The sequence below is a fragment of the Cyanistes caeruleus genome, chromosome 3 (genome assembly GCF_971803275.1).
Source record: "Cyanistes caeruleus chromosome 3, bCyaCae1.hap1.1, whole genome shotgun sequence".
Lineage (NCBI taxonomy): Eukaryota > Metazoa > Chordata > Aves > Passeriformes > Paridae > Cyanistes > Cyanistes caeruleus.
The window spans coordinates 95,311,813-95,332,360 of record NC_141703.1 but is presented as its reverse complement, the minus strand read 5'-3'; the positions used below and the strand labels follow the sequence as shown (position 1 = coordinate 95,332,360).

Here is a 20,548-nt window from a genome sequence, read left to right as displayed (position 1 = left end):
AGAATTAACACACTCTGACTGTGTGGAAGGAAGAGAATACAGAAGGAATTTGCACTTTATTGTCCAACTTGTTGCTCACCTCAGTGGAAACAGCTGGAGAGGACAAAATGTGACTCTTTATCCACATCTAATTTCTTCCTTTTGCAGAATACATGGCTGTGTTGACAGCTTAGGTCTAATTAATGGGCTTGGAGCCCACAGATGGTGCAAAGCCTTTGGTACTGGAATTCAGTGGGGTGTCTACTTCCAAAGGAAAGGACACACAGAAAATCCTTAATCTATTGGGAGCCGATTGGAACAACTGTTTATATGGGAGCAGCTTGTATTCAGGCAAGACACTGTCTCATCACATTTATTTTAAACTTGTTTAAGACCATTAAGGAAAATTATCAATTACTTGCAACTGGAAAGCCAGTCCTTTGCCTGTTGGTATATGAAAACTCTAGGGTTAGACAGTGTCCCTGCAATGTATTTTCAAGGTGTTTCTATGGCTTCAGTTGTTACTGAGAGTCTGCTGAGGACTTATCCCAGCCACAGGGAGTAATCTCATTGCAGGATTGTTGCTCCACAATGTGGCACCTGGAGTGAAAGGTATGTAGGATACAAGTACCACCAAAAGAAATGTGAGCAAGTGATATTCCTTAGTGTAAGCCTCTGGATTTGAAACTAGACTTCAGTCTTTTCCTGGATGCCTAGCTCTTACAGGTGGGATGGTAGAGAGAATATTACAGAATTATTCTGCTTCAGAAAGCTTATTAGTACTCCTGCAGGAACCAGAAATCCCAGAGCAGGATTATGGCTTCATTGCCTGAGGTCTGTACAGAGGTCAGATGGAGATGTGGTCTCTCCCTCAAAGGGTTTGCAGGTGTCACTTGAGGAGGGGATGTGAGATGGTACGTGGATGTTTGTCAGTTTGGCTATTTGTTTCTGATTAATAGAGATGCATACTGATTGGAAACATGGACAATACTTTCCATATTAGTGTGTTTTACAGATAAAGTTAACTGCCTGTGATGCCTTAAGTTTTAGCTTTCATATTTTCCATATTCTGTGCTGCCTGTCATTTTGAGCTTCATGTTAAGTGTTAGTGAGCTCCCTTCACAGAGTAGGTAAACAAAACAATTCCTTTTCCAATTTGATACCAAGGAAAATTGTTACAAGTTTCAGGCCCAAAAACATAAACAATGCTGGACTGAGGAGAGAAAACAAGAAAGATGGGACTTCATAACCTGAAGCAGAGATTGGACAACTAACCCCAGTTTGCAGATGGACCAAAACTTTTAAAAATGCAAGACCTCATGACCAGTCATTCATTTTGTGACCATTTTGGGTCCATCTTGTTTGTAGCTCTGGCCAAGCTCTTGTACTGCCCTAGGTGTATCCTTTAAGGCATTTCAATAAATACCTGCTTTATTCTTAACTCTGTCTAGCCCATGGTCTAGGTCAGCCTTCTCAAGGCATCACCTAGATGCTAGAGGGGTGCTGGAACAGTAATACACTACTGACAGTAAATAATGTAGATTTTGGGGATTTTATTGTCTGGTCATGCATACCAGATGAGCTACAATGCTAATCTCCATGTCATAAACCTAGGAGTGTGGCATGAAAATGAGAAATATTTTTGTATCTGTAGAGTTCCACAACAGAGGAATGGTCTCAACTGGTCTGATAAAAATTAAAATTCAGGGTGAAGAAAAGAACTTTTCCTGCATGGTGCCATCCAGTGTGCCAGAGTCAGCTCAGCTTTAAGGGTGGTGCTGCAAAGGAAAGAGTTCCTTAAGGTTGTTATTTGTAAAGCCTTTGCATTTAAGAAAAATGTCCATCTCTTGGTTGAATGAAAATGTTTCCCTATGTGATCTATGTGTTAAGTTGTATATATGTACATTTAATCAGCTTTGAAATTTGGGAAACAAAGCATTGAGAAGAAGTAGCAGCAAGGTACTGGGTTTGGCAGCCCAGAGCTAATTTTAAAGCTGATTGAAGAAAATTACTTTCTAGAGATAGATTTATTCTCCTATAAGGGCTTGCTTGTGATGTCTGGACTTTCCCAGAATGCAAAGCATTTCTCTGCTGAACTGTCTAAGTAGTGAAATCAGATTAAGGCCAAAAAGCAGGTTTGTCTGCTACACCTCCAGGATGGCATTTGGTGTGAATGATTTAGAGAGTTTGCCTTTTAATGTTGCTCTTTTCCAGGACACAAGAGAAATCCTATAAACCTTTCTCTCTTTGAGTTATCCTGGGTCACAGAGTTATCCTTGCTTGAGCATCATGTGACCAACTGCTCTGACTGGCAAAAAAAGCTTGTGCAAGGTTGGGAGGTTAAACTAGGCAGCACAGTATATGACATGAGATATATATATATATATATATATGTTATTAAACCTGAATTTTCAGGCTGACTATTCAGAGCTGTCCAGTTCTTTCTCAGTGAACAGTAGAGTTAGAGCTTAGCTTATTTCATAGCATATTATTTTGTCATCATCCTGCCTTGTTTTTTGAATTATGAATGCAGTTGTATTCAGTATTTTAAATTCTGAGTCTGAAGGAATTGTTACTGACTGAGCTTACTAGACTTCAATCACTGCCACAGTCTTTCTTACAAATTAAGCTTCACCTCTACTTCCTATGAGGATATTTGCCATAGTATTTTGGTTTTCTAGGTCTTCTAAAAATTCAATTCAGTGAACAAATGACAATTTCATTCAGTGGAAATACTGTTGTTCTTGATGATAAGAGACAAGTGTTTTCTCATGCTCTCTTCTTCTTTTTCTTTAATTTTCTTTAATTATTTCAGTTTTAAATGCCAGGGAGAGAGTGTGGAATATGAGTGTGGAAGATTCACCGTATCTTCATTTAAGTCACTTCAGTGTTTTCCACATTTCCATGTAGATGTCAGGTCTCTGTGTTCTGTGTGTTAATGTGCTGACAAGCTCACAACTTTGGGACAGTAATAACCTGGCCACATGTGCCACAGAAGCACTCCTGTTGTACTAACACCAGACCTTTCTTGTGCCTTCAGTGTGCCAGGAAACAGTCTGGGAGGTGTTCAAGACGTTCTGGGACAGGCTGCCGGAGCGAGAGGAATATAACACCTGGATGAGCCTGTGTGAGGAAGGCATGATGAGTATCTTTGAAATGGGCACCAACTTCAGCCAGTCTGAGGAGCACCGGAGCCTGATTGTGAAGGTGGGTGCAGCAGCAGCTTGCAAGGGCATCGTGTCCCACTGCAGTGTGCAACTTTGGCACATGGTATTTGGCAGTGATGGACAGAGCCTTACAACAGGGAGGCCTGGGTATTCCAGCTCTGGGATCTGCAGTTCTGAGATCAGCTCTAAAACAAAGTTGTGGTTGGCCCAAAGCAGGGGAAAGCAACAGTGATGAAGAGAGTGTTGTCCTCAGTAGATGTGTTCCTGACAAGTAGATGGTGTCTAGACCCACGAGGTGAGTCAGGCTGTGGTGAATTTTCCCCTGGGGTGTGTAGCAGCCTTCCTGCTCTGAGCTGCACACTGAGGTGCCTTCAGCACAAATGGCACTTGGGAGCAGGAAGTTCTAAGATGTAGGTCTGGTGCTACCAAGCCCTATGGCATAATTATCTGTTTGATATTCTACAGGTCTGTGATGTCTGTGCACTGCTGCCTGATTGAAATGAGTGTACTTATAAATGTAAAAACTTTGGTGTCCAATGAAGGCAATAAGTAACATTACATAACTCACCATGGGAAGCTGCAGGTTAAAATCAGTGTACAAGTGTAAAACAAGACAATAAAAAATGCTGAATATCTTGGTATATTTTCTGTTGATTCAAGTTTATTTTCACTTAAAGAAAACAGAAGAAATACTAAGTCAAACTAAAAAAGCCTGTCTCAAATGAAATACAAAGATGTAGTTTCAGGAGTTTGTGAATTTCTAAATAAAGTGCTTGACTTCGTATTCATCTAAGGTATAATAGATATCTTAATTTCTCTGGATAAAAGGCTTCTTAAAATGTGTGGTGGCTTATGGATCTTCTTTAAGATTACTTTTTCAAACTAATGGATGGGTAGTTTTATGAAATTTGTAAGTCTTAAGTGTGTAACCCCATAGAAACAATAATGTTCAGTCCCTGTGGATGCGCTGATTTTTTCCCCTCCTGTTTTTTTATTGGACTTCTAGGCTAGGAATGTACACTAAGGAATGTGGATAATGGAGAGAGTGTTTTTTTTCCTTGGCCTGCATGTTAGTCTTCCCAGGTGCTGCTAGCCAAAGCTTGCTTCTGTGAAGTCTAATGATGCTGTTGCCCTTAGAAGTCTTTGCAAAAAGATACAGAGAAATAAAATTCATGTGATTTTTTTTTTTTAATGCACACAGTGCATGTAACTGTTTTATGTTCAGTTTTTGCAGTGAGATGATCTATAGTGGGAGTTCATTAAAATAAATCAAAATTGCTCTTGGAAATGATGCATCTAACCTCCCACTGCTGCTCTCCCTTTTTGGGTATAGCTGTGCAGCATTTCAGTGGAGTCAGATAAAGTGCTCTGGGTTTGATATTTTCAGAAGGTTTATATTTATTTAGGTTTCTTTTCTTCTATAAATGGATATATTCCCTTCAGCAATGCCATATTCTGGAAAACAGTCTGTTCATTCTTCTGTCTTCTTTCAGCACAGTTGGTAAAAGGCAATGGTTCTTGGGCTGATTTGATGGCAGACTAGGATGTGATAAGAGATTCAATGCTGCCACCTCTGTGCTCCACAAAATGTCACAAATCAGCCAGGTGCATTTTCTTGGAATAAGAAGCTGAACTCGATTTGACTTTGAACCAAAGACAAAGAGGCAAGAGCACCCTATCCCCCAGTCAGTCACTGTCAAAAGATCCAACGGGATATTTTCAAAGGTGTGGGTCAGAGAATGGATTTAATTGCTAGCTCTAGTACTGACTCACCTTTCTCATATGTGCTTGTGCACAAAATTCTTGTCAGAGTGTGAAACCTTTCCAAAGCAGCTGTGAGAATGTTAAGTCCAAACAGATGCAGTGGATTCATCTCTGCTTTTAAGAACATCCTTCTTCCTGTTAGTTGCTTGCCCCAGTCTAATATGGTAGTAAAAGCTGTGGCTCAGCCTGTGGGGCCAAACACAATTTCTAAAGCCCTCTCTTGTTCTTTCTATTCTCACCAGGTAAGAAGACCAAGTTTTATGGTCAAGCCTTTCCACTACTAATGGGATTTTGTTTCCCTCTCATTACAGAATGTTCATTCATTTAGTCATGATCAGGTGTGGCTATTTTTTTTCCCCCATTCCTTAGGTTTGATTTCTAAAGCATGAAGCACTTGTCACCAAGGGGCTGCTGTCATTTCACTGTGTGCACAGGACTCTGTAGTGGGCAGGTGTGATATGTGTAAATGGCCACACTGTTGCTTAAAAGGAAGACTCACTTCTGCACTGTTTTTTGGTTTGACCATTACACTCATTAAAAACCACTTCCTCTGCTCCCCAATGTCTGCAAATCATCTGTGCTTAGTTTCAAGAGTTTAGTTTAGAGCCTGAGATAAGAGTTTTAGAGTTTAGTTTTTAGATAAAAGTAATTCTGCTTTTCTTTTGGTATATGTTGGCTGTTGCTGTCATAGCATTGCTCTTCTGCCTCTTTTGTATGGGCATGCTGGCAGATTCTGGCAGTCTTATTTCAAAGTGTCTTTTTGTACTACTTTTTGGTAGATTGCAACATGAAATTTAATTTTTAGAAATGTTGCATGTCCTGAATCTTCCCCCTCTCTCTCTAAAGAAGTTCAGTGTACCTGAAAATTAGGAAAATTGAATCTGTGTGGTTTGCTTTTAATAAACAATAATTCAGCAAAATTATTGCTTTCATGATGTTTTTGTTGTAGTGTGGAGGTTCTGTTATGAGCAGTGTAATTAAATGCTATCTTCTTAGCCTTCCTCCTTGGTTTTCTTTCTTATCCTATCCTCTAATCCCCAATAATCAGTGTCACACTCCCACAGATGCCACAATGTCTGCTCCATCCTAGCTTAGTTCATGTTGAGAAAAATTCTCTTTCTCTTACTTTTAACATACTTTCTTACTGGGTATCAGTTGAAGCTTAGACCAGCTGCTGGTCTCAGCTTTCATACTTCTTTTTTTGTCTTGGAGCTGTGAGGTCTTCCTCTGTGGGTTTCTGTAATATCTGCATATACATGGATATTCTGTATGCACTAATACAGAATATATATATATATATATATATACAGTAAGTTTTCCTGAATTTCTTTAAGCAGATCACCTGTCAGATTTTCAGAAGGAGCAGGTGGACATATTCATGCCAAGCATAAAAAGTGATTTAAAATATCTATTTTTTCCCCTTGAATTTTCATTTTAACTTGTGTGATCATGTTAACTGACAGTATCTCATATAGGAAGAACGCTATTCTACCTAATTTTTGTGGATATTAAACAGATTAACAAACTGTGAGATTTTTAACCCATCTTTTTTCAATTCCTGACAGAAATGCAAATGGAGCAGGTAATTCCAATCCATAGGGTGTTTTTTTTCAGTATAAATCTTCATGTAAACATTCCTTCCTATAAATTGTCTTGTGTTCCTTACTGTGTAGCTGTATTTCAGTGGGGAGTAAAACCTTGTTGTGTAGAATGTAACATTCATCCTCTGTAACATCCTCATTCTACACTTTGAGATATATATGTTTGGAATTCCAGTATTGCCAAATTTGCCCTGACTCTGCCCTGTGATTGTGGCCATGCTCCCACTTGTGCTAAAAAATTTTTGGAAACTCCAAGTAAGAAGAAATGCAAGCAAAAGTAAATATTGGTTTCCTAAGAGCCATGGATGACTTGCTATGAGATTGAAACGCTGCTGCCAAAGCAGCACAACCTGTGCTCTTCATAGGAGAATTTACAGCTGGCATACTGGACTCCTTCCTGAGTCCATAGCAAAAAGCAGCTTAAAGCCTGATACTGCAGGGCTTTCAGTGTCAAGTTTTGTCTTCATCCTGCATTCCCAATGTGGACATGTAATACATGTCATAATTTCAATTTCCTCAGATTTCAATCAAATTTCAGAAAATAAAGTTTTAAGGAGTTGCTGCTCCTTACAGGTCTGATGACAATCTAAAATGAGTAGAGATGTTGAGAAAAGCTATTATGAGAAATGAAGCATTAAAGGAATCCATGTAACTTGATTTGTTGAGCAGATACTTGACCATACCTGCTGAGGGCTCCTGTACAGCCCCATGTCAATAATAACATATCTGACAGTGTTGGGCAGATGGGACAACAGGAACTAGGTTATGAACCCTTTCCTAAGGAAGCAGGTCTGTGAGACTTTTTTGGTTGTCAGTGAGAGGGAAATTTGTGTTCTGCCCACTCTAGTGGGTCTGAGAGCCAAGAGTTAAAGTGAGATCTAGTGTGGAAAGGAGGTTGTGGCAGAGCTTTCCCTGAGAGTCAAAATGCAGACAATTTTCCCAGGAATTCCCAAAACTGTGATGGGAAGTGCTAACCTACCAAAAGGCAACTGGAAAAGTTCCTGGGACAAGATGGAAACCCTCCAGTGGTGTTGACTCGGCAGCACTTTTGTGTAGTATTGACTTTCCAGGCCATGAGCAGCTCTATCTGCTTCAGTGTGTTTGCAGCACAAACTGCTCAGGGACAGATTAGGGTAAGAGGGGAGAAGGCAACCCTGCCTGAGGATGCCTGAATGGGTAGTGTAACAAAACACCTTCTTAGCATGCTGAAATGGGTACTTAGCAAAGTAAAATGAATGATTTTCCCTGAATTCTGAGAGCTGTGTTCAAGGGTGGGATGTAGCATTCCAGCTATATGAATTATTTGTAACCACTTACTCCCAGTGCTGTTGTTTGAATACTTTGCAGAGGCAGATTATTTTATGTTCCTCAGGTTCCTGTGAAAGGTCTCTTCTGCAGTCTCTCCTCTTCCCTTGTTCTGTGACCTTCCTTGCTAACCATTGTCTTTGTTTAATTGAATGTCCTAACCACTCTGTCCAGTCCTTTACGTTTTTTTCTTTGCATAGAATACCTCCTTTAGTTTCTTCTAAATCTGAAAAAAAGCAGATAATATCTGCTCTTTCACATGCCCCATCCTCTCATATGCATGCAAAAAAAAATTTTCAATTGCCCTCCTTTGAGCCATAATGCCTGATTTTCTTCACCCATTTTTTATCCATGCACTTGCTGTTCTCCTATTGACTCTCATTCTTTGCATTGCAAGTTTTAGCCTCCTCTAGTTTAAAAAGGAAACCCCTTCCCCTTTGCCATATATATTTACACATATATATATACACATGCACATATATATATATACACATATATATAGCCTTCATTTCAAGTTGCAATAGTTGAAATGATATCTGATCCACTAAGCTTCTCCTGCTATTTCTCTTCTAACTCACTGTAGACGATATTTTTACCTTACCTGTCAGAGATGTGCCTCAAAGCACTGCTCCCTATTCTGTCTTTTCTCTTTAGTTTCAGTTCTGGACATGGTCCTCCATTTCCTTGCATAATCCCCAGTGCTGTGGCCTTGCCTTCATGACAGCGTGGCTCTGCCAAGCACCACACTGGGGAATCAGGACAGGCAGATAGAGAATCATCCTTTGGTATGACTCTCCTGTTGGAAGTGAGGTGTATAGCTGGGCTAAATCAAATGTGCTTGGTACAGTACTACAGAGATGGGATTAAACTAATATGGGATTATTTTAGATCTCCTTGACATTTCCTCTGCCTTTTTCTCCTGCCTGGGATTACCCTCAGGATGTTTTATCTTCTGTGCATAATGGTAGTCTCTTAGGATCAGGAAAGAATGTCCTATATAATTGGTTTTCTGCAAGATCATGGGTTGAGAGAAGCTCATCTGGTTGGTACTGTATGTGATTTGTTGTAGCCTGTGTTCAATGTGTTTGTGTTAATTCATGATAACTCATCCCTATGTAAAGTAACTGTTGAGAAAGGTGAGCACTAGAGCAACAGACACAAAATTCAGCTCCCAGAATTAGGAGAATTGGTATAATAATGTCAGGAAGGTCCTGCTCCAAGAGACCTAATTTTGTACAAAGCACCTGCCAGAGATAGCTTCAGCGAGTAAAAGCTCCCCTTAGCTTTGGTGTGGCTGCTGCTGTTATGGAGAACTATTTATAGATCACTTCAAGTATTGAAAGGATGAAGATATTAAATAATCTTTGCAGTCTGTGTGCAGTAGGTAAATTCCTACCTCCATTTTAATGAAGGAACTGAATCAGAGAGGTGAGGTGTTTTGGCAAAGGCTATCCTGTCCTGAATGATTAAATAAGCCAGTATTAGAATTTGAGAGCCCTTGGCATCTTGCTGGGGGGAAAAAGTGATGTTTGCCATGGAGTTCAGTCATGTCATCACTTGCCTCCACTCCAGGCTGGAAAGCAAATTAAACATTTGAGAGAGAGGAGGACAGTGACACTACAAACTATTGCAGACCATGCTAGTTTAGCAATAGGGGGTGCCAGTTTACTATGAAATTATATGACAATTTAGTAATTTGATGCCTTTTAAAAAATGTGGTTGTGGAGACTGTGTAGTACTATTTTTCTATATGTAGTCTATTTTTCTAGATTTTGTCCATTAAAATAATAATTTGAAACTTTAGGTTTGGTTCTTATAAGTTCTCCTTTTAATTTGTTGAACAGATGACTTGGAAATAACAAGACATATTGACTAAGTCCAGGGAACCAGACTCAGGGAACTGGAGAGCCACCAGCACTTCAGACTGCCCTGCAACAGAGTTTTGGCCCAGGCACCTCTCACTGGGGTGTCCCTATTCCTTTGCTCTTGGCAGTGGTCAGGGCTGCACTGAGCTCTGCTCTCAGGGGCCTTTGAGGAGCAGTGAGTAAAGCTGCAGGGTACAGACTAGCACTAGATATTGAAAAGATTTGTGAGGCCTGTAATAACTGGGGTTGGTTTTAACAGTAGCTACAAATCGTCCTGACTGGCTGAGTGTGGAAGATCTCCTTTACTAAAGAACAAATGCTTTTTACTGAGCTACTATTTACAGATAACTTTCCAAAATCTTGTAGATAGGTAATCAGTCTCTCTCTTCCTGGTAGATCCCAGTGCACTAGGGGTGAATATACAGGCACTGTATAGATCATGACCCCTTAAAAAAACAACCCAAAGTCCAACACAGCTTTAGTGGCCCCAAGTTAGAGTTTCCACTGTAGGCTACCCGGTTTCTTTGCCGCTTAAAACTAGTCTTGCTGTGTCTTAGTTTTTCATACTAAAGAATCTCCAAATGCTTCATTAAATGGAGCTGTATACTAAATGTTGGTCAAAGAACATGCTGAAAGGCAAGTTGACTGAAATTAGTATTTTTGTCAGCCCTGCTCGGGCTGATATCCAAACTGCCTGCCATTCTAGCTGCAGTCACAAGGCCCATGTGTCCTAGAAAAAAAGAGAGGGCTGCTCACTGACATGGCTCCAAATCAATAACAGCTGAATTTCTTCATTTTCCAAGGAAGAACAGGAAAACACAGGTGAAGAGAGTAAGCAGGCTAATCTGCTCTTTTGTTTTTTCAACCCTCCTTCACACGAAGAGCCATCAGGACAGCTTAGAGTGAGAGTCCTTAGGTCACTGAATACATGGGGGTGTGTTTCAGAGAAGTTTGAAAAGTGGAAATAGTATGTTTAAAGTTAACTGTAATTTCATTTCAAAGAAGGTACTTAAGTTGATTCACTTCCTGTTTTTTCACTGAAAAATATACTTGCATTGATTATACAAAGAAAGCCCAATAAGCAGTCCAACCAAACAATCCTTTTTTGATCCCTTAAAGCAGAGAAACAGAAATTGTGTGGATGGACAATAATTTTCTGTAAGTATTTGATATTCTCTTTACACTGGTACAGCAGCAGGATACAGCATTATTTCTCAACAGCTCCTATTATTTCTTGGGACCTCCTCCACTTCTTGTGGTGTTCTTCACAGAAGCTTCTCTGACTCTCCTCTAGAACTAATGGCAGTAATACCATGAGAATATTGATGAAAAAAATATGAACTGTGTATCCCTTCTTAGTCTTTTTTACACCAATACATGAAAAACTATCATTCCTGCCACTTGTATAACCATAAGCAAAGTCATCAGATTAATTCTGCTGTAGCTTTACTTTCAAAAGATGATTTTAAATCTATACACAAGTAGCAGAAGTAATACTGAATTTCTGAAGACTTCTTGTTTAAAAGGTTCTTATTGTTGGCATCCTCTAACATGGGACAATGTTGTACCTACAGGACACTGCAGGAAAATGCATAAATGTAGAGCACCTCTGGCAAACCTAATACTCTTTACACTGCCTGATGTTGAGTTTCAATTCTATTTTGGAAATGTCAGCCATATTTCCTTTACAGTAGGGACTTTGTTAATAAATTTTGAACTTAGCAAATGACAACACAGAGACTAGAATAATTTCAGCATGCAGAATGAAATAAAGTGGTATAAACTGCATTTCAATTTATTTCACCTTATATTACTCAAATATATTCAGGATTTGTTTTTGTTTTCCAGAAACTGGCCTATACAAAGGAAGCCATGGGCAGGTGAGTGTATCTGTGTTGTCCTTGCATTTTATTCTCTCTGGAGATAACATCAAGGCTGAGCTGTGACATTTTGTAACCTTTTCTCTCTTTTTTTTGTCAGTTCCTGTGCTGATTGGTCATGTGGGTAAGTAATTTTCCCTTTCTACAGGCTAGTGACAGGCCATTTCTCTGGTTCTTGCTGCTGCTGGCATTGATCGGTGCACTGAAGATGAACAAAATTCATCTTTGTGCAAAAGGATGTATAGAAAAGTGTGGTGGAGAAACCTGTTGGTTCTTGCATGTGAATCTCTGTCCTGGCATGGTTGGCATGCTCAAAATATCTCAGCCAATCTGAGACTTGTACTTCTGCTTAAGTGTGTCATCACCTTGTTGGCTGTCAGGCTGCCAGGCACAGACACAGGCTATTTACCTGAAGAGGTTTAGTGGGGGAAATCTCTTCTGGGAAAGACATGTGTCCATAGCTGTGTTCTGGTTGTCTTGAAAATCTTTCCCAAAGGCTTTCAGGTAGTCCTGGCCATCATCATAAAAACCAAAAGAAAAAGGAATATTTTGAAATGCTATTCTGAAAGACTTTCAAGAGATGTGTTCTGTAAACAGTTACAGGGGAATTGATTGTTTAGGCTCTTCACACTTTAAACAAGGCAGTAAAACTGGAAACTGATTTGTCGTATCTTTGTACCAATGCAAACCTGAACTTGAGCTGTTATTCTCATGTCTTTTATTGAACTGAAAACAAGTTCAAATTATTCTTGCTCCATTGCTACTCAAAACGTAATCTAAGCTGTTATTTTTGGGGTAATTCAAACCCAAATAATCTGGTGCTGAGTTCCACTGAAAAACTGGTAGGTTCAGTTCTCTGCTTTACAGGCCACATAAAGCTATGCTAAATACAAGTAATTAAAATACTGGGAAGAGTAATCAGAACAAACTTCTTAGAAAAGCCCCCATCTTCTCAAATTAGGTATCTTCACAGTGATTTCATAACCACAGCATATGCCAAAATTAATAATTTGAGATGATAATGGAAAAATTTATTCTAAAAGTTGGTTTCTCTCTGTCCTGTGGAGCTGAGTGCTCCTTTGACAAGAGCACTCCCTGGAGCCTCCAGGTCAGTGTCCATCTGTTCTGAAGAAGTTTGGGTTTGAAAACCTACTGCCATCCCTCTGTGAGATCATTCAGGAAGTCTAGTAAATACAGAGATACATGAGAGGAATTGTAGTCAATGCATCTAGAGTCTGCATGTACTGTAAACATGTGCAAAGCAACTAAAGGAACTTGGGCTAAAGGAACAGTGCAAAAGCCCAACTTTTGATTGAAAGGTGCATCAGAGGGATAAATGCTGTACTAGTCCAAAAGCCACCTTATGAAGTGTTTTGTGGCAACATTAAAGGGGTTCCAATAGACAGCTGCAAACTTTACCAAACTCAGTTCACGTGGGGCTGTGCTGCATCTGTCTCAAAACTACACCGCTTTTATTTCAGTATGTATTGTTTCAGATTGTTTATAATTTTAGGTTGGTATCTTTATTACTGCCATCTGTTTAAATTTTGGGTTTACTGTATATTTTGCTCTATAATTTGTTGTTTTCCTTGTGCTTGTAAATTGTAGTGTTTTATAGCTTAAGGAGGGGGATAGAGGACTGAAGCAGTGACAGAAACAGGTAGACTTGCCCTGGGTAATGGAACATCAGGAGAAATTAGTAGAAATAATTTTTCCATTATAAAATCCAAACTTATTCTAAGACTATTCTGGACATCTTAGAACACTCATGGTTTAAGATGTGAAGTTTGTAAGCCAGTGTCCTATAAAAAACAAAGCTGTGATTTTCTGTCATGGGTGGATGATGTCTCATCTAACTCCAGATGTCTTTACCCCAAGAGGAGTAAGTCAGCCATCTCAACACCACCAACAGCCAGTGTTATTCCCTGAAAAAATAACCAGACCTCCCAGTAAAGATCAGAATAAATGTTCTTCTCAAAATGTTCTGTAAGAAATTGGCATAAGTACTCAACCCAGGACCACTATCAGCCTCTAAGCTGGAGGATGGTAAATCCAGTGTCAAGTCCCTCCTGCAGAAAGGAAAGTGAGTTCAATTCTACCCTCTCCTGGGCATTGCTGTTCTCACCTGCTGACCCACATGTGCAGAGACAGGCTTGTCCAGGACAGGGCAGTGCTAGGATCTGAACGCAGCTGACTTGTAACCCAGCTGTGCCACCTCTGTCAAAAGGGACAAACATTCTGGTCTTGTCTCAAGGGATGGCAGGGCTGTCCTCAATATCTAGATATCCAGGGTATCTAGATGAGATATTCAGGTGAGATTCCCACACTGCCAGGGAAGGACAGGCTTCGCCAGATGCTGCCTTGAAGTGAGGGTCTAGCTGAAGTCTGATTTGTCCTATGGTGAGATCCAGTGTCTCTGATGACTGTGCAGAACCAGACATTTCACTTTGGAGACCTGGGCATATTTCTCTGTCTCTTTTCCCACTGATAAGAACAACAGAAATTTTGCCATAGGTTCTAGAGTGTAGCACCTACACGTAAGCTTTGACCAATCTCTTTTTTCTGTGAAACAATTTTTTTTTTCTTTGAAACAATTTCTTAATTTGGGGTTGATCTGGAATGGAAGACTTGATATCCTTGATATCTGTTCATCTTTTTAACTATACTACCTCTCTAAATCAAATCAAAATTGTCCTGAAAGCTGTAAACAGCTATAAAATTGAAGTTGTGACTTGAGTAGTTGAATACAACTCTTATAAACCTACCTAGATGTCAATGTGGTGTCTCTCTCTAGCTGGAAAAAGCTGGTTTCATCTAGTTAAATGCTGGGATAGTTTTAATGTGGCCTATGGAAAGGTGACTGGTGCTTTTGTAGTTTAGTTCCTGGAATAACTCCCAATCTGGCATTACTGACAGTGACGTAACAGCAGGATGAAAGTTTGTTCCCGTAAGGTTTAGCGCTTGCATTCACGGAAGTTAAATGCTCAGCTAACCTGGCCTTTTTAGGAACTGGGGGATTAAGCTAAGTACTACCAAGGAGAAAACCTCAAAAGGAAAAGCAATATATGGGACACAATCCAGATGTGTGCAGAGCGGTGGACATTGTAGAGTTTTTGCCCCAGCTGGAAGTTTCAGAGCACTACATCAGCTAAAGACTTCTACTGATTGCTTTATTCAGAAGGCCACTGGCACTTCACATAATGAAGTTCTGTCTCTTAATATTGTAGTCTGTCTCTTGACAATAGGACAGTCTGTTTGTCTAATTCCTGGGGGATCAAAAGCCAGGTCTTGAGAATCAGCTGAAAGCAAAGAAGTAGCACAAAATTCTTGCAGTGGAAAACAAGAGCTTTTTTGCCATAGCCTTGCTTGAGTGGTATATGCACAGCCGCAAACTGAGGAAAAAATAGGATAGGATAGTTGAAAAGGAGGAAAATAACCCACTACTTTTTCAGTTCTTCAGAAGCATTTTTTAATGTAAAAAATGTAATGAAATATGTAGAGGCGTGTGTTCTTTCTGATGGTACTTGCTGATTCTAAACTCGCTGAAATTAGTTGCAGTAAATCTTGTCCAGACCTCCTGTGTTCTGTCCATGTTCACTGCCTTGAAATACATTGGCAAATCTAGAATCCATATTTTATCAGAGGTGGTAGCAATGGTTGATGATGTATCATTTTGGCTTTTGTGCTATTTATCTAAATGAGCTTCAAGGAAGAGTAGGAGTTTGTCTTCTCTGCTGGGATCATTTTATCAGTTCAGCAGTTCTGCCTGCAGTGACATAGAAATGTACCTGAGTTTCTTTACTGTCTGCATGTGGGCTTGGTAGTGATATTCCTCATTTCAGAATATTTTTTATCATCTGCACAGCTTTACCACTTGTGAAGAGTTCCACACTACTCCTTTTCAGTTTTATATTTTCTTTTGTGCTCCCTACTGTCTGGCAGCAAATATGAAAGGTTTGTCCAGCTTTAATTAGAACCAAAAGAGATTAAAATTCAAGGACTACCTAAATGAAAATTAAGATAAATGCATGTGAATATTAAAAGAGAATCTGAATACAAGGTTTTGTCTTGCATTCTGAAATTGCATAAAAATACTTCTTTAATTGCATGCTAGTTAGTTCAAGGCTGTGATTGAAATATTTAAAAATGAGAAAATCAGGCAATAAAACTTTCTCTCCTTTGTGCAATATAAGAATTGAAGTAATATTATTCAAGAAAAAGAAATGCTTGACATAGCCAGTTAGACTTTAGAACATTCAAACTGACCAAAAATCTTATAAATAATGAACGAACTGGTGGGTGTCCAGAACCCATAGTACAAATCTGAAGGTGTTACTTTCTTCAACCACAAAGCTGGGTTTGTCTTAAGCCTTGTCTTAAACCTTGAAAAGAAATGTAGAGAAAAATCTAATACCTCTGTAGAACATCACGGGGAGCTGTGAAATCACTGATGCCCCATTTGACAGGTCCAGAGTGTTGTTTCTCCTTAATAACACAGTATGGCTGCACATAAAGAACCAGTTTAGGCCTATGAGTCAGTGGAACTCTGTTTATGCTTGTTTATGGACTGGAACTTGTCAAGTCTTCTCCTGACATGACTGATGTCACACAGAAGCACATACCTTTTGAAAAAAAGGGGAATGTAAGCTGTATTTGTGAGCTGTGATTGCTGTATTAATATGTAAAGGCTGTCCATAAGCACTGTTTGCTTCAGATCAGCTTCCCAGGCCCTTATGGGTCTTACAGCTGCCTAGATCCTGGTGTCTAAGAGAGCTGTGTGATCTGAAACCGCTTGTTTCTGCCAAGGAAACACAAGTGCAGTGTTGTTTGTTCTGGTGCTTAGACATCTGCTTGTCTGTGTTCCTTCCTGCCTCTCCATACATACGTGTGTGTTTTTATATTTTGCTTACTGCTCAGCCAAGATGATCCAGGGAATCATTCATGCAGGTAGGACAATGGAAATTACATTTCATGTGTCTGTGTCTCAAATCCACAATAAACTCTTGTTTGCTGGAATACAGTCCCTCTACTTGGAGTGGCTTGCTTGTGTAGGTAGAATTAAAAATCAAGTATGGGCCCAGGATTAGTCCAGGGGCAAAACCATGAAAAATTCCATTTATTTTAAGTGGCGCAAGTGAGCGGGAATTTGAAACTGTGTTTACCTTGAAAAGTGATGTGTTCAGACAATTCAATATATGCATTGCCATGGGCATTTTGAGTGACTTCCTTAGAGGTGCCCTGTACAACTGATGATTTTTAAGTGATCAATAAAGTAGGCATTTGAAAAATGTTAAAGGAAAGTAGAAGGCAGAAAGAAAGCAAACCTCATAATTGTGCTAAACTAATGAAAAACCAATATTGTGTGTAAAGTGAGCTTGGTTACAGCTTAGAATCCTTAAAACTGTATTTTCATCCTCTTGAAAATAAGTAGTAGATGATCATTTGACCAAATTTGGTGCTGGATTGGTTTGGTTAGATTTTTTAAGGTTTTAGTAGGTGATATTTAAGTGCTTGGTTTTTAATTTTCAGCCAGCTGTGCACTCGGAATCCTGTCAGAAAATTTGTTAGCTCCTGGGGGCTTTTATTTAAAAGCCCCTCAAGTGTCAGAGTAAGGGTATATTACCTGGCCTTGACAAGGAGGGTGGTCTGTTGTTGCTTAAGGAGCTGGGTTTGCTACACAACCTGAACTCTCACCTTGACATTGGCCTTACTCTCACCTCACCTTCCAGCATGATCATGGCTGCCCCAAGGCCTGGCCTGGGCTTGTGTTTAGGCTGTGCTTTAGTCACCATGTGGCTAAACCAGTGCCTAAGGTGATGCTTGTGACAAGTGCCCTGTTGGAGAGCTGTCATTTGTTGAGGTCAGTGACAGAGAAATTCCTCTTGGACTTTAGAAACTTGGAGCACTTCACTTTGATGTGTCTGTCACCGGTAATCTGATCTAGAAGCAGAACTTAAGAAAGATATTAGGCCTTTCCATTTGTAAACTGCTCCTCTTTTGAAAGTGTGATTTATCTCACAGCATTTTGTTTGGGGTTTCTTTTCTACTTTGAGCATTTTTCCTTTAAAAACTCAAGCAGCTTTGTTCAGGGGGCTCCCTGTCTGGAGTGTCCAGGGCTGCCCCGAGGTGGCTCCAGATGGATTTGATGGGCAAGGCTGAGCCCTACACTTGTGGCAGCTCAGGGAAAAGCCTGTGTGGGAAAGGGCAAAAAACATGGCACAGGGAGAGGAAAAGGGAACAAAAGGAATGAGAAAAATTCTCTTGGCATGGAGAATGCCAAGGCCAAAGACACTGCACCATGGCAAATTACGTATTCCTTGCAGCCGAGGAAGGACCCAGACGGGAGCAGTCAGACCTTTCCTGGAGGAGCTGCTGCCCCTGCAGAGCACTGGGCAGAGCAGTCAAGAGTGAAGTTGAGCCTGGGAATGGGTGAAGAAGTGGTGTTTTAATGTGTCTGCTTCTCACTACCCAAATGTACTTAAATATGCAATAAATTAGATTTCCCGAAGCTGATTTTCCCATGGAGGTATTGTGACCTTCTGGCTTTATTTCAACCTAGAAGTTTTTCATCATATTTTCTCCCCTGTCTTATGGAGATGGAGGGAGTGATAGAGTGTCTGGATGTGTGTTTGGCCCTTGGCCAAGGCTAACCCCAGAACTGGGTGCTCAGTTGGTCAGGTAGTAATTTTGGTCCTTTTGAGATGCCCTGAGTTGCAGCACACGTGTGCAGAAGGCCGGCAGGGACAATGTGGGATCCATGGGTGACCTGTGCCTTGTGGGGCAGTAGCTGGAGGTCAGGAGTGCCTGGAGGCCCCTCAAAGAACGCTGGGCACCAACCTGTGGCCACCTGGATCAAGTGCCATGCGTCTCAGGTTGGGATCAGGGCTTAGCACAGCAAATCGTGTTCCTTGTTGTCCTCTGCTTTAGAAAAGGGGGTGGATACAAGGCTCAGCTAGTGGCTATATATAGGTTTGAACTTACCAGAGCATTAAAAATCCTGTAGCAGAGTTTTTACTATGCATCACTTTGTTTTTGTTGCGTTCATATTTTGACCCTAGTTAGACTGAACAGTTTGTAAAAGTAAAATCCCAGACTGGCTCACCTCTCCTGAAAAGCAGAGTCATTCTTGCTTCTGAACATGAAACATGATGCACTAAAATGCTCTGATGCTGTAATTTGGTGACACTCTGGTGTAGATGTAATATACTTCCTATTGAAACTGTTAAAAGAGGCATCTTGAATCTAGGTGAGCTTGACTGGAAAATGTTTCATCAGACCAATTAATAATTAAGCAATAGTTTTTATTGCAGTTCTAAGATGACAAATGAGTAAGGAAACTAAATCCCTCTGAAACAATCAGCATTCTTAAGAAAATATCCTTGAGAAGCTATCTTGTCTAAATTACACTTTTTCGTAAAATTTTCCAGTCTTGGAAATTATTTGAAGATTTACTGAGTTTGCCAAAGAATTGGCAAACTCAAAAGTAGTCTTGCACTGTGCTGGCTGAAAACAGGTAGCAGTGTCCATGAGCTGGAAGCAGGCACAACTATACTCCAAAGCCTGCATGAGGCTCATTGATTTTATTTATGCAAGAAAATACATGAAGGTACTGTTTAAACTCTTGAATAAATATTTTCTGATTTGTTCATGTGGAAGTTTTTATTTTTTGTTAATGTTTTAGAATTGTTGTGGAGTCAATGCTGTCAGTTTAACATTCCCTGAACTATGTTTTGTTATAGTTAATCTTTATATAGAGGATTAGACTGTGCCCTCTGGGAAAGGGTGTGTGAAAAGATTCTTGACTTGAATAGAAAGTTCATCAGGTTTGCCTTCAGGTCTGTTTATTGGCACGTAAGTCTTATATGTCTGTGAGGGGCAGAGAGAGAAAAGGTTTCAGACATTAACTCAGTAAAATTATGGTCTCTGATCATATGCTGCTGTTCTGGTATCTGCAGAATGTAACTGTGAATCTGGCTAGTGCTGGAAGCCTTTTTTGGAGTAATACAAAGACTGACTATGCAGCCTGAAGGAAGCAAGATATCACCTTGGAGTTTTGCCTGAGGATAGACTGCAAGACCACTTGTGGAATATGTGAATCATAAATTAAACCTGGCAAGGTCAGGAACCATGCCTGACTTTGCATATATTAGAGTGAAGACTTGCTGCATGTTTCATGGCACAAGTGTGATCACCAATAAAAAAGGAGATCTTTTAGAAGTGAGAGAAATATCTCAGTACTATGAACTCCAGTAATTTTCCTGTTCAGTTTCTCTCCAGCACTTAAACTGCCTGTCTTACAGCTTGTGCCATATATATTAACAGTATGACAAACTCAAAAAATAATTTTCCCTTCATTCAGGAAAGACTTGTTTCTGTCAGAGCATGTCTCCCACTCTTGGTTAACTTAACAGTTGCTCCAGGCTTACAGAATTGTCTCCAAGCAGCTTGGGTTTACTGTAAGAGTCGTGTCAAAGCTGTTAGTTTTTCTTCAGGCTGACAGTCCTTGTGTGATTGTTCTTCTGAAATGTTTTTCACATTTGGCCCAGAGTTGTTTTGTACTGTGTGTGAATCCCATAACTGGGGTTTGGAAACTGATGCATTTTGAAGATCTACAAATAAGCAGAATAAAATTAATGATGAAAAGAATACATCTTCTTGCAGTGATTTCAGTGCAGTTATGGTGTTTTAGTGCACTGGGGAGTATTTTAAAACTGGGTATTACCAGTTATCTTTGTGTTTTATCTCTTTGCATTTGCTTTCTTTACAGAACTGCTAGAAGACAAAATGTGTTTTTGTATGGGACTCCAGGTCATTTGGGATATAAGAGGGTTAGCAACCCAGAGATGCACATGATGTATGATGCAAGCAACCCAAAATCTAAGTTTCAAAATAAAACTGAAATACTGCAAAGCCTAATTTTTATAAAGCTATGAGCAAAATTGTACCATGAAAAATTTCTTCTGCACATGTGCTTCTTGGTATCAGAA

The 20,548-nt window shown here is 39.9% G+C and overlaps 1 protein-coding gene across 4 annotated transcripts in view; it reads left to right on the top strand.

The window, feature by feature from the left end:
- The window catches only part of IMPG2 (interphotoreceptor matrix proteoglycan 2), a 52,885-nt gene that overhangs the window by 8,958 nt on the left and 23,379 nt on the right, over window positions 1–20,548 (top strand). For 2 of the 4 annotated variants that reach the window (XM_086883094.1, XM_086883096.1), the window contains 3 exons: window positions 3,020–3,186; window positions 11,530–11,561; window positions 11,662–11,685. In XM_086883094.1, coding sequence (XP_086739220.1) covers window positions 3,020–3,186; window positions 11,530–11,561; window positions 11,662–11,685 — 223 coding nt within the window. Of the gene's footprint in view, window positions 1–3,019; window positions 3,187–10,532; window positions 10,840–11,529; window positions 11,562–11,661; window positions 11,686–20,548 lie in introns of those variants that run through there. The other 2 variants (XM_086883095.1, XM_086883097.1) reach the window with 2 other exon arrangements.